Here is a 15,048-nt window from a genome sequence, read left to right as displayed (position 1 = left end):
CGCTAAACCCCACAATAGTTCAGGAATTTATACCGTATATAAAGAAATCCAAAATGTACAAAATACAACTATAAAAGCAAGGGACAATTAACTGCCATGCAAGACTTCAAAAATGGCATAGAAATGCAAAACAGCAAGGTCACATAACACTCAAGGTCAGCAGTGAATTCTACCACCACAATGGATTTGGAAATTACATTCTCTTTGCTGGTATAATGGGATAAATCAGATCTTCAAATATGAGAAGAACACTCCATCTCAAGAAATAAGCTGCAAAAAGAAAAAAAAAACAAAAAACCAAAAAAACACATTGTTTTACAACAGCCAACATTATAAAATTACACATGAATCAAATTCTTTCATATGTTTCACTAATGGGATCAATATAAAACTAGCTACTGTTGGTCTCCTTGGCCTGGAGTGAGTGGAAGGCAGGATTTTATTTTATCCTCAAGTTGTTAAGTACCTCTGAGATCCAGCTACCCCATGCACTATGAATCTGTACCTAACTTGAGCAAAGATTCTAGCAAGACTGTTCCAACTTCATGAAATACATTTCCCTACCTTGTAAGAAATTTGAAGATAAAATGTGATACATATTTTTAAGAAATATGCAATGTGGAAATATTTACCTCTTTCACAGTTGCTTTAATGAAATCTTTTCTCTCAGTTAAATCATAAGCAGGATAGTTTTCATATACCTAAAAACATTAAAAGTAGGTTTAAGAATCTACTAACAGTGCCTTTGAGTTAAAAGGAAATTTATACCATGTACATTCTAGCTGTTCCCTGGGTCTTGATGTAGAATTTTACCTGCAAATGAGTAGTTTATACCGTATGCAAAGCAGACAAATCAACACATAAATATTGTGTTACAACCTGGAACTAGGACTGAATAAATACAGGTGAGGAAAGCATGTACATCTCCTAAGTGAAACAAGTTCTTTCAATTACTAGGTTATCTGTGAAATAGCTTTTAGAGGATTCTCTTGTAGCAGCATCCAACATTCTACTGCTTCCAAGTTTTTTTAATTTTTTTTTTATTTTGAGCCAGGTGTGATGGGACACACCTTTAATCCCAGCATTTGGGAGGCAGAGGAAGGAGGATTGCCATGAGTTCGAGGCCACCCTGAGAGTACATAGTGAATTCCAGGTCAGCCTGAGCTAGTGTGAATCCCTACCTCAAAAAAAGTAAATAAAAATAAGTACTTGGAGGGCTAGAGAGATGGCTTAGCAATTAAAGCACTTGCCTACAAAGCCAAAGGACCCAGGTTTAATTCCCCAGTACTTATGTAAAGCCCGATGCACAAGGTGGTGCATGTATCTGGAGTCCAACTGCAGTGGCTAGAGGCCCTGGTGTGCCCATCTTCTCTCTCTCAAATATTTTCTTAAAAAATTTATTCTAGGGCTATGGAGATGGCCCACTGGTTGAAGGCATTTGCTTGCAAAGCTTTGCAGTCCAGGTTCAATTCCCCAAGACCCACAAAAAGCCAGACGAACTAAGTATTATGTATCTGCAGTTCATTTGCAGTGGCAAGAGGCCCTTGCATGCCTAGTCTCTTAAATTTTTTTGTGTGTACGCATGTTTGTGCACTCCATGCACAGGTCAGAGGATGTTAGATATCCAGTGCTTTTGCTGTTCAGCCTTACTTGAGACAAGGTCTCTTGTTTAACCTGCAGGTTGCTGGTTCTTAACTAGTTTAGCTAAGTAGTGAACCCCAATGATCCTATCTCTGCCCCTTCATTCCCAGCGTTACAGGTATGTGCAGCTATTCCCTGCTTTTTACATAAATGCTGGGGATAGAATTAAGGTCCCCGTTCTTTCAACTGCCCAGCCTCATGTTTCTACAACTTAAACTCTACTCCAATATGTGATCCTTTTTCCTCAGTTAAATCACTAAAAGATAAGTAGTCATGGGTCCTTGACCCTTTCTTCAACTTTCTCACTGCCTGACATCAAGTCTCAATTCATGCATGAAGTCTGTAAGGATGCTGTAGCTCAATCCAATCAGTTGAGGGTCAGCAACCTTATCTATGAATGACTATAAAGTCAAATGTTTCAGCTTTGCGCATCAGTTTCATGGTACAGTTACTTAACTATGCCATTACAGGGTAAATGCTCCAAAAATGTATTCATAAAATGAGGTGGTAATAGATTTGGTCCACAGGCTGTCGCTTTTGGCCTATCCTTGCAAAGCCCATCATCTACATTACTGTAATTGTCCCTTTTTCTTCTGCTGGAAAACTTACCTTTAGTTTGTCTAAATACCCATTTTTCTATGTTAAGTCCAGGCCATATGCCACTTTGCTGTTGTGGTCTTTAGGGCTATTTCTGCTTTTCTGACCCCTTTTCTTCTACCCTGGGCAACCTTATCTATACACCTGACTTAACTCCCAGTAATATCCTTGTATTTTTCTCTCCTAAATTGGAAAACCACAATATTCATTCACTTGATTCTCCAAAGTACTCCATTCTCAAAGTGTCTATAAAATAAGACATCTTTTAAAACATTACTTCTATTCTACTGTCTGTTATGATTAAAGCTGCCTATAACACTCTTCCACCCTCAATGAAGGAATCTTTGATTAGGCTCTTATTTCTGACTTGAATTATGATAATCCTGTGCCTTTTTTCCCCCTTTTCAGTGCTGTGGATGGAACCCAGGATGTCTTGTACAGGTTAGTAGATAAATGCTCTACAGTGATCTACAGTTCCAGAATCAACCGTGTTGTTTTATGATACCACATTTCCTACCTAGTGCCAGAAATCCATTCTGATGTTTCTAGGATAACGTTAAAATAATTAAGTTATAACATTATGTCCCTTCCAACCACCTCGATGGTCTATCCAGGCTCCCAATTCATTAGTTGCAAGAAGAAAACTAAAGTCAGTATCAAGGCGTCCTCAAGATTTGAAACTCTTCAGCACTCTTCACTTCCATGAAGGCTTCTTATTCCAGTTTTGAGATACTCTTCCTCAACCATCATTTCCGTGACTGTCTCTGTGTAAAAGCTGATGCTCCACTCTTAGTGAAGACTTGTAGATGCGTTTCCAGATTCTCCAGGCCCTCTTCCCCCAAATCCCAGGTAGGTATGTTTGTTCTGTGGTGCCCTGCTCCTTCCACACAGTTCCACCCAGCCCTCTGATGAAATACATATGTCTGTGTACAAAGGAATGTAAGCCCTGTTTAAATCCAAGCCATGGCTTCTCTCATTTGCAGCACCTAGCCCCATGCTTGAAATACATGTAGTTGAGGTCCAATGAAATGTTTAATGAAAAAATAATCTATATCAAGTATACATACCTTTGTACATGACAAAATTTAATTTTGCTACCTATAAGCAATGATATTCTAAAGTCTCCCAACTGGATCTACAATGTGGAACCTCTAATAATTCATTTGCAAGACTAAAACATTTCCAGAGATGGACTAAAACAATTTTGCAGAAGTTGGAGAAATGGCTTAGCAGTTAAGGCACTTTCTGCAAGTCCACAGGAACTAGGTTCAATTCCTCATGACCCATGTAAGCTAGATGCACAAGGTGGTACATGCATCTGGAGTTTGTTTGCAGTGGCTTAAGGCCCTGGAGTGCCCATTCTCTTATCTGCCTCTTTCTCTCAAATAAACAAACAAAAACGCGTGTGTGTCTGTCTGTGTATGAATTTTGCAGACGTTTTGAGAGCCTAATGTCTTAACAGCTGATTTACTAGACTACAGAATAAAGGTGTCTCACAAGATTGTTTCTTTAACCACAAGCTCATGATCAAGAAAAGTTTCTATACTTTGAAGCATTTTTTGTTCACTCATGTTGTGGGTTGGGGGGGGCACGTGTGAATGTTCATGTGTACGCACGCACACATATGCAGATGCCAGTACGACCTCAGGTGTCAGGAACGCTGTACACTTTTGATGCAGAGTGCATGGAGCTTGCCAGTTACACTAGACTAGCTGGCCAACAAGCCCCTGTCTCTACCTCCCCACTGCTGGACCTGGCATCTTTATGTAGGTACTGGGATCAAATTCTGGTCCTTGTTCTTGCATGGCAAGCCTTTTATCAATTTAAGCTCTCTCCCCAGACCCTGCTTACTCTATCCATTCTTATGTTACTTAATGGTGATAACCTTCCAGTCAAAGTAGGATGATGTAAACAAACACTTGTCTCATTACCTCTTTACAGATCTGCTTCATTGTCACTTCCTCCAGGTTGGCATTGGCCAGTAACTTTTTTACTGTCTCCTTTAACTCTTCATCTGTAGGAGGTTTCTTCAACTTTTTAATTAAAGGCTCATCATCTGAACTATCTTCAGATTCAGTTTCTGAAAGTAAGACATTAAATGTGAATAATTTTCTTTCTTGCATAGTGAGGTAAACATATTCAAGGCAGGATGGGAAGACTTTTATAAGTTTTCATCATTTTCAAGAGAATATTAAATCCCCCCAAATTATAAATAATTGCTTAAATTACATTTTTAATTTTAAAATAAAAATTGTAATTTAAAACAAATTATAAACTATGCATTGAAATGTTTTTTAGCTTTGAAAAATTTTGAAAACTTGCATGCTACCTTTACCCCAATTATGTTTGCAATTTTCTGTCTTCCATACACATTTAAATATTATGTAGAACCCATATGCTGCATCTTTTAAAGTTGCTGATGCCATTTCTAATGTACCTTTTTTGGAACTGTTTTGATTCTTCTTGGTGGTGCTGCTATCTGCCTTCTTAACATTAGCACTTTTTACAGACTTTTTACTTTTAGGAGTAGCTTTCTGCTTAGTTTTTTCTCTTTTAGTTGTCTTTTTTGGTGGCTGCTAGAAAGGAAAGCAAAGTACATACATAGGTGAGATTCACTGCTGTCCCTTGACTTTCCTATGCCTTTCAACATCACAGAAAATTAGCATTAGACATTACAGCTGAAAACTAGACCAGTTTTTGAGACCCGTAGTACACTTAACATAATTTATCCCATTAAGTCTATGAATAAATCAAAAGATACCATACTCATTCTATATGAATATAAACTTTCGTTAATCAGGGGAAGGGGGACTAACAAAAAGCGCCTGGTATACAGTAGTTGCTCAATAAGTTATTTATGAGTATATAAGGAACACAGCTCAGTGAAGCCCACTGTCCCATTAACTAATAAGAACCAAGATTAAACCACAGAACACATCTTCCAATACAATAATACATACATGATTAACCTGAAACTTTTTTTTTTCTGAAAGAAATTTGTATGCTCTTGTTTTACACTCTTGATTTCTGAGTTATATCATCACAGGTGAACTTGTTCTTTGTTTGTTTATACAGCCCAGGCCAACTTTTATCTATACTCCTACATTAGCCATTATTCCTGAGATTATAGACATGTGGGACCTCAAATAATTTAGCCTTTGTTTTTTGGTTTTTCGAGGTAGGGTCTCTCTCTGCTCAGACTGATCTGGAATTCACTATGTAGTCTCAGGGTGGCCTTAGACTCACAGCCATCCTCCTACCTCTGCCTCCCAAGTGCTGGGATTACAGGTGTGAGCCACCAAGCCCGGCTTAATTTAGCCTTTTTAAAAGACATAAATATTGTATTGAATCGGTCTTTCACATAAATCTCCTCCAAAAGTTAGGCTCAGACTATTATTTCTAAGTGTAATTAACTGTGTGTGTGTGTGTGTGTGTGTGTGTGTGTCTTTTTGCTATTATGTTATCATTGTACATATTGATGTAAGCTTACTATCACCCACAAATGCCTCAGTCTCATTTTGCTGGCTGGGAACTAGCAAGCCTATCTGCTTAAGGTGCTACTAACATACTTAAGAAGCATCAAGGACATGCTTTCAAAAGAATAAAGTAGTGGGGTGAAGCAGTATAATATAATCCCTGTACTTGGGGTGGAGGCAGGAAGATAGCAGTTCAAGGTTATCCTCTGCTACAGAGCAAGTTTGAGGCTAGCCTGTGCTACATGAGACCTAGTCTCAAAAAAAAAAAGCCCTTAAAAAAAGAAAATAAAAAGTATATGAGCTCTCCCAGAGCAGGCACAGTTTTTCTATGATTAGCTCAATTTTTTTAAATGCCTACCTAGTTTATACAACCTGCATTAGGCTCTAAAAGTGAGTAGTAGAAAGGTTCACTAATTCTATTAATATACTTAGTATAAAGAATAAAATAGTCACACACATATCATGGTTTAGTCAAAGACTAATAGAATCTGTACTTACAGAACCAAGAAACTTAAGTTATTACTCATTGTGGAAAGTGAACAATAAAAATATTAACCCATTTAAATAGGTAATTAGAGAAAACTCAGAATGCCAAAAGCAAAGAATATGCAAGTCTGGTTTTATTTCACAGAGGTTATACAAGCAAATTTAAGTCTAGATGGAATTTACTGAGATGAATTTTCAACTTGGCCTACTAGCACACCATTTAAAAGAATTACTCAGTTTTATATTTTTTGTAATCAAATTATGAGATTGTTTATTTCTTTAGAACATACTTAAGGACTAACAAAACTTTCATATTCACCCTCCTATAAACTCTATAAATGATTGAATAATCCAAACAGACACTTTTTACCAAAAATCTTAAGTGTTTAAGTCTCTTTTCAGGATGTTTCAATGTACCACCCACTTTTGACTGGCCGAAGTTCTTCCTATAAAGGCAAGAACGGGAACACCTCTATCTCAAAGTTTTCCTTGCAGCAACAGTTTTCTTTGCAGCCAGACAGCCATGTAACAGGGTTTTGGTCAGTGTCACATACAGAGACCTCTGGTAAAGGGCATCCATACCGTCCATCCAAGGAAAAAATGTCCATCATCACAGGACACAGCCCTTCTGCTTTTTTTCTCTTGTCTGGATCACGGAACAGAAAACCACTACCCAGAGATCATTGGGCTAAATGTCATGTATAAGATATGGAAGAAGAGTGGGTGTGGTGACACACACCTTTAACCCCAGCACTCAGGGAGGCAGAGGTAGGAGGATCACTGTGAGTTCAAGGCCACTCTGAGACTACACAGTGAATTCCAGGTGGGCCTGAGCTATAGAGATCCTACTTCCAAAAACAAAAACCCAGGAAGACATGGCACCCTTCCTGGGCTGAGCTGCTACTTTGGCACAGAACTCTGTCTTGTCATGAAAAGTCCTATCAGTGAATTACTCAGTTAAAGACATTTCTGATACACAGGGGAAAACTGATAATTTCTAAAGGCAACATGGAAAATCCACAAAGCTCCTTTTGTATTTCTCTAAAGACTGCCATAAAACACTTGGAACCAAAAACTGAAGAAAAAAGACATATTGGGTCAAGTTACAATAAGAAAAAAAAACTTTTAAGGGTCTAAAAAATTTGACTTCTTTCTTCCAATAGGCAGTTTTCTTTCAATAAAAATTTATTCCATGCTTCAGGTTAACGAGTAACATAAAGGGCATGGTTTACTTTAGCACATTTACACAACTTTCTCTGAAGATTTTCATTACCCACTTATAGAAAATTACTAATTTTAAAACAGATTTCAAGTTGATTTCCTTATTTTGTTCAAAAGCCAATGCTCAAGAGCCAAGTTAATAAGGAAACTCAGAACAGTTGTTTACCAAAGTTACTCTCAGAGCAAGCAAACTCCACTTTCTTCTGAGATTGGCCTTGAACACATAACCCTTCAGCTGCTCAATTGCTGGTATTGCCATGTATACACCACTATACTTGGTATTAATTCATTCCAAAGAGAAAAAGGATTACAAAACTGCATGCTTCATAAAGATGTACAGAACAGAAAAACTCAAATGCTTTACCAACTATTAGATGATATATTTCAAATCTGCCCCTTTTAATTGGATTTCTTTCACTTCATTTTGAAAAGTAACAAATTTAGTTATAGCCTTTGACCCTCTTCGTAACTACTGCTAAATATAAACCTAGCAGGGCAATGAATATGGAATGTCAATAACTTGCAAACAGACAAGCACAACTGAACTTGACTTCTGTGCAATTCTTCTAACAATGTAATGCTGATCACACCTGCAGTACAGTTCATGGTCTAGAGTCTCCATTTTACATAGTAAACTGGTAAAGCTTATCTACCTAAGTTCATTAGAGCCAAAAACATGAAATAGAACAAAGAGGCTGATCCTAATGGGAAGTACTTATAAAAGAAAAATTTTAGGAAATCAGAAAAAAATAATTCAGAAATTACGAAAAAAAGAGTCTGTAAACCATACCTTTCTCCATGAGCTCTTTCCTTTATAGTGTTTAGAAAGAGGACTTTTCATAGCAAGGCTGAAAAACCCTCAATTTATGAAGTCCCCAATACAATTGACAATCTTCATTAAAAAAGAGGGAGTATGTCCAGACACATAATGGCCTGGATATACATGGCCTCACAATGCCCGACACTACCTGCATAACACCATCAAAAGAGGAGGAAAAGATCATGACATCAAAAGAGACTGATTGAGATGGGGAGGGGGTATGATGGAGAATGGAGTTTCAAAATGGTAAGTGGGGGGAGGGAGGGCATTTTTTATAATCATGTAAGTTATTAATAAATTTTTTTTTAAAAAAGAAGGGAGTATAGGCTGGAAAGATGGCTTAGCAGTTAAGGTGCTTGCCTGCAAAGCCAAAGGAGCTAGGTTTGATTCCCCAGGACCCACATAAGTAAGACGCACAAGGTGGTGCATGTGTCTACAGTTCGTTTGCAGTTGAGAGGCCCTATTCGCTTATCTGTTTCTCTCTCGTATAAAAATAATTTTTTTTTAAAGGAGGGAGTAGATGAGATGGCTCCGTGGTTAGGTGCACTTTTTCCCTAGTATGAGAGCCTGAGATGGCCTGTGTTTGATTCCCCTAGAATCCATATAAACAGCTAGCTATGGCCACTCACTTCTGTAACCCCAGTTCTATGAGCAGAGATCAGAGAATCACTGGGGCTAGCAAAAAATGGCAAGCTCCAGAACCAGTAAGACTCCATCTCCAGGAAAAACTTGGTGTTAAGAATGATATGTGAAAATATCCAAGTCCAGGTTCAACATGACTCTTCCGTGTCATGAATCCAAAGTGTGCGGTATACTAATCAGTAAAGACTTAAGGACATACTACTTTGTTTTGGTATTCAGTCATTGGGAACAAACATTGGTTTGGGAAGTCTCAGGGGAAACCCTGGCTAAAATCATAGAGAGATAGCCTGCCTCTGGCACTGGGATTTTCCCCCAATAACTTTATGGCTTTTCAGAGAGCTTCTTTGTACCTATTCATGGTGTTTTCAGTTAAACTCTTCAACAGAAATTTCACTGTTGACACTTTTACAAATCTGTAAGACATGCAAGGTTTATTATGTAATGAAACTTCTTTTGACAAAAATTAGGGTGGACAAGATCTCTTAAAGTCCACAGCTGGCTGCTCCAAGCTAGTGGCAGTTGGGCTTGGATTATTATGAGTATACTAAAAATGAGCCAGGCATGGTGGCACATGCTTTTAATCCCTGCACTTGGGAGGTAGAGGTAGAACTGCCATGAGTTCAAGGCCATCCTGAGACTACATAGCCAATTCCAGGTCATCCTGGCCTAGAGCAAGACCCTATCTTGAAAAACCAGCCAACCAATCAATCAATAAATAAAAGATATACTAAAAATGTAATGTTAAAAAAAAAGAATGATGTGTGGACTAGAGAGATGGCTTAGTGGTTAAGGCACTTGCCTGTGAAGCCTAAGGACCCAGGTTTGATTCCCCAGAACCCACGTAAGCCAGATGCATATGGTGGCACATGCACCAGGAGTTCATTCATAATGGCTAGAGGCCCTGGCATGCCCATTCTGTCCTCTCTCTCTCTCTCAAGTAAATAAATAAAAATAAAATATTTTAAAAAGCAGAGTATAGTGGCACACGCCTTTAATCCTAGCAGTTGGGGGGCATAGGTAGGAGGATTGCCTAGAGTTCAAGGCCACCATGAGATTATGTAGCGAATTTCCAGGTCAGTTTGGGCTAGAGCAAGGCCCTACCTTGAAAAACTAAACTAAAAAAGAAAAGAAAAAAAAAAAAAGAGTGATTGGGGGGGCTCTCTGCAGGCTCATGGGTGCTTTATCAATACGTGTATACACTACAAGAAATATGTGCATGCACACACAGACACTTTCTCTTGCCAGAATTGACTTTTTTTTTTTTTCTGAAATAGGGTCTGACCTGGATCTCACAGCAATCCTCTGTCTCCCAAGTGCTGGGATTAAAGGTGTGCATCACAATGTTTAGCTCTCAGAACTTGCCTTTCAAAGTCAATTACAGATCATTTCACAGAAATGTAATTAGCAATAAAGTCTTTGAGGATGGTGCTAAATTTAAAGAGCTTTTAGAGTACTAAGAAAACTTGAGTGAAATGTCACAAAGAAAAGTTTCTCAGTTTAGACTTCATTGGAATTATTTCTTGTCAAGTTTCAGGACAAGCTCAAGTAGGAAAAAAAATTTATAGTGATTTATAGTGAGGCGCTTCCACAAGTAAGCATTTTGTAAGAACCAAAAAGGTTATAGTATCAGATTATATCTACATAGAGTAATAGAACAATGGAGCAACCATACTAGAAAAAAAAGAAAGAAAATGGATATAGAATACCCTCTTTCTAAGGTAACTTGGATAGTAACAGAAAGGTTAGATAAGGAAATTTTACTTGGAATAAAAGGTCATTCAAAGGTTTCTAATAGTAACATCAACTAATACAGAATATATGTTACCAGGAACAACGCTAAGTATTTTTTTTGTTTTATTTATTTATTTTTATTTTAGAGAGAACTGATGCACCAGGCCTCAGCCCCTGAAATTGAACTCCAGACCTTGTGCCACCTAGTGGGCACGTGCAACCTTGCACTTGCCTCACCTTTGTGCATCTGGCTTATGTTGGATCTGGAGTGTCAAACATGGGTCCTTAGGTTTTGCAGGCAGGCACCTTAACTGCTAAGCCATCTCTCCAGCCCATCACCAAGTATTTTCAATAAAGCCACTTAATATGCTCATAATGAGGCTACTCTTACTATCCCCTTATTACTGATGGTAAAGTGAAGTAGAAAGTTTAAGTAACAGTCCCTAAGTCATACTGTGACAAACCAAGGGAGAGCTGGGATTTTATATCCAGGCAGTTTTGTAGCCCCATGCTTTGTTTCATAAAAAAAAAAACACGAATATTTATATTCTATGGCAACTTTTTATGCTTTAACTCTGACCTTAAAATCTTTAAGAGAAAGGGTTGGGGCAATGGCTCAGTGTGTTTAAGGTGCTTGCTTACAAAGCCTACTGGCCTCAGTTCAGTTCCCCAGTACCCATGTAAAGTCAGGTGCACAAAATGAAACATGTGTCTTAGCTGGGCATGGTGGTGCATGCCTTTAATCCCAGCACTCGCAAGGCAGAGGTAGGAAGATCACTGTGAGTTCAAGCCACCCTGAGAATACATAGTGAATTCCAGGTCAGCCGGTACCAGAGTGAGACCCTACCTCGAAAAACAAAAAAAAAAACAAACAAAAAAATGGAACATATGTCTAGAGTTTGTTTGCAGCAGCCATATTCTCTCTCTCTGATCACAAATAATTACATTTGAAAATTTAAAAAAAAATTTAAGGAACATTGAACAGCACATGGTCGATGACTCAAAATTTGAATGAAGAAAATTACTTTAAAATGTTCATAATTACATACATATATATATAAACAAATATTTTCCTCCCAGCTATCCAATCCATAAAACCTCAGTGCTTAAATTATTCATTTTCTACCACACCAAAACCAGTTTTTAAAAAGTTGTGAAACATCTGCAAGACTTATAACCATCTTTCTTACATTATAAAAAGCATTTCATATGCTTTATAAAATGTGACATTGAAACAAACAAGGATTCTAAATGCCTTTTATATAAAAGCAGAATTTACCATCTTTAATCCCTTTAATTCTGTGCTATACACATAGAGAGAACCCTCCTAACTCACCAGGGGACATCTTGCAGTATTTAGAGAGTTTTAGTTATCACAACCATGTGGTGATCCCCCCCAAAAGGAATTATCTCACCTACAATGTCAAGCCAGCATGAATCAAGTCCATAAATAGGACAAAGGAAATTACACAATTTATAACAAACTCAGAACTCTGAAAATACAGAAACAAAATAAAAATATGGCCTAACAAAACCTCAACATCAGGACTTACCTACCTCTTTTCCCTGATCTTGACCAAGTATTCACATATAAATTTAATCTCTTTTTTTTTCTTTTGGTTTTTCAAGGTAGGGTCTTACTCTAATCCAGGCTGACCTGGAACTCATTATGTAGTCTCAGGGTGGCCTCAAACTCATGGTGATCCACCTACCTCTGCCTCCCAAGTGCTGGGATTAAAGGTGTGTACCACCACACCCAGCTTCAATCTTTTATTAGTCAGGTCTCCACCTTGATGTTCACTTTGGAAGCTAAGTAGCCTCAACATTTATAAACACTCCCAAATAGAAAGTGAGAGCTGTTCCTAAGTGATATACAACTTACCCACTGAGCAAAGAGATTTCAAAAGCTGTGATTTACATTAAGTAATTCTGGAAAAACTGGAGGAAAAAATAATTGTCCTTAACCCATTGCTTTTTGCATGAAACAAAATGAGTTCAAGTCAATTACAAAATACTAATATCCTATGAAAAAATTCTTTAAGAATGTGCTATGTACTTCTGTTTAGAAATGCCTCTCCGGGCTTGCACTCCATTCATCCAGTACAGGTTGTCAGGTTCAGTTCAATGCCATTTCAAATTCAGGCCACACCAACTTCAGTTTCCACCTTTTACACTCTGTTGTGGCAATAAAATTAAATACTCTGCAAAGAGAGGGTATGGGCTATTTGTAATTACTTCTTCATCTGCACAATTAAGAAGAACATGGAACTGTTGTTGCTACCTGGACTTAGTATCTAGCAAGAATATTTAACTCTACTCATGGAAAACAAGTTTCAAAAAACTTGTTTTACCTCCTCTTCACTTTCCTTATCTTCATCATCTGAAGACTCTTCCTTATTTTTCTTGTCATCTTCATCACTACTAGATTCATCTGACAGAATTTCAGGACACTTGGTTTGCTTTGCCTTTCTTGCCATTCCAGAACTATTCCGTTCCTTTTTATTGCTTTTGCTTGAAGATTTTTTAGATTTTGGCAATGGCTGTTAAAAAATTATAACAGTAACGTTAGTTAATACGCCGTTCTTCCAATTCAATCAACTTTCTGATAGTTATTCCTCTATTCATCTTCTCTCAGGAAATATTTACAAGCTTAGCAGATACTTCATCTTTAACTTACATTAGGTGACCCTAAAATTGCCCTACCCACATTCTTTCACTTATACTGAGATTAAAGGAGTGCACCACCATGCCCAGATAATTATGTCAATGGAAGAGATATTCTTTAAATGCAGGTGATAAGGGCTGGGGAGATGGCTCAGGGGTTAAAGAGCTTGCTTTTAAAGCCTGCAGGTCTGGGTTTGATTTCCTCAGTACCCACGTAAAGCCAGATGCACAAAGTGGCATGTGTCTGGAGTTTGTTTGAAGCAGCAAGAGGTCCCATTCTCTTTCCCTCTTTATCTCAAATAAACAAGCACAATTTAAATGCAGGTGACTTACTGATATTGATCACAATGCTGCTGTTAAAACAGCACAGCAAAGGGAAAACAAAAAAATACTAATAACTGATTTACTAAATAGTAAAGACTGATCCTCACTTTTCCAGAAGGCTTTGGATGCATTAAAAAATTCAAGATCCGTTTCACTAGCTCACTATTTACACCAGATCTCTCCAAATCAAGAACTTCACAGATGCTCTTTAACATGGCGTTTCTGAATCTGAAACAGAAAGTGGGAAAAACCAAGGTGATTACAGAAGTTTACAGATATTCCCTATAATATAAAGGTTAAGCGCCAACAAAATTGGCTGCTATATACATAAAATAGCAGTTTATCTGAAACTAAAAAAAAATTTACTTATTTATTTGAGAGAGACAAGAGAGAGAATGGGATGCCAGGGCCTCTAGCCACTGCAAATGGACTTCAGATACAGGCACCACCGTGTGCATTTGGTTTATGTGGGTCCTTAGGCTTTGCAGGCAAGTGCCTTAACCACTAAGCAACCTCTCCAGCCCTCTGAAGCTTACACTTAATAAACTTGGCTGTATCAATTACCTTCTCATTATTGGGAAACAAAATGCAACAAATACTAGTCTAGGAAAAGAATGAGTTATTTCAGTAAACAGTTCCAGGTTACAGTTCATCATGGTGGGAAAGGCAGAGGCAGGAGCTTGAGCACATCCAACCCACAATAAGGAAGCAGAGTGACAAATGCTCATGACCAGCCAGCTTTTTTTCTTTTTTAAATCAAGTCCAGGACCTCTGCCCATGGAATGGTACTGCCCACAGTGAAGGTAGGTCTTCCCTTATCAATTAACCTAATTAAGATAATCCTCACTGGTTGCCTGTGGGTAGGTTAACCTAATCGATATAATACTGAACAAGTGATTCTATAAACCAACACACCCTGGCTAGCATACAACCACTTAAGAGCATTAGGAAATTATAAAGGCCATTTACCAATAAAGTTTAAAAACAGCACAAGAATAACTTTAAATTCACTAGAAAATTATGAAAGTAATTCTTCAATACTACAAAATTCATGGACTCAATAATTACCTGGGCTAGTGAGTCAGCATTAAATTTTCTCCTTAGCATTCAGACTATGTTTCAATGAAGAACTAGGTAATCATTTTTATTACTTAAATTCTTAATTACGGGCATTTGACAAACATTACATTATGGTGAAGAACACTGCATCAAATAAGATACCTTCAAAAGTCATTTTAAAATATTTTACTCATATTTATTTTTTTAATAGAGAAAAAGAGAGAGAGAACAAGAGAGAATGGGCGTGCCAGGGCCTCCAGACATGTACCTCTCCTTGTGCATCTGGCCAATGTGGGTCCTGAGGAATGGAAGTAGGGTCCTCTGGCTTTGCAGGCAAATGCTTTAACCACTAAGCCATCCCTCCAAAATCACATAAAATTTACTTAC

General features: G+C 37.8%; 1 protein-coding gene across 3 annotated transcripts in view; it reads right to left on the bottom strand.

Moving 5' to 3' along the window:
- Positions 1-245: 245 nt before the first annotated feature.
- Positions 246-15,048, bottom strand: part of Dek (DEK proto-oncogene) — a 37,565-nt gene continuing 22,762 nt past the window's right edge. The window contains exons 6-11 of one of the 3 annotated variants that reach the window (XM_045136403.1): positions 13,710-13,830; positions 12,966-13,154; positions 4,676-4,814; positions 4,170-4,318; positions 633-701; positions 246-270 (exon numbers count right to left, since the gene is read on the bottom strand). In XM_045136403.1, the coding sequence (XP_044992338.1) occupies positions 259-270; positions 633-701; positions 4,170-4,318; positions 4,676-4,814; positions 12,966-13,154; positions 13,710-13,830 (679 nt within the window). In that variant the 3' untranslated portion in view covers positions 246-258. The remainder of the gene's footprint in view (positions 271-632; positions 702-4,169; positions 4,319-4,675; positions 4,815-12,965; positions 13,155-13,709; positions 13,831-15,048) is intronic. The other 2 variants (XM_045136404.1, XM_045136405.1) reach the window with 2 other exon arrangements.

The sequence above is a fragment of the Jaculus jaculus genome, chromosome 17 (assembly GCF_020740685.1).
Source record: "Jaculus jaculus isolate mJacJac1 chromosome 17, mJacJac1.mat.Y.cur, whole genome shotgun sequence".
Lineage (NCBI taxonomy): Eukaryota > Metazoa > Chordata > Mammalia > Rodentia > Dipodidae > Jaculus > Jaculus jaculus.
The sequence above is the reverse complement of the archived record's forward strand: the minus strand, read 5'-3'. Positions and strand labels throughout refer to the sequence as shown.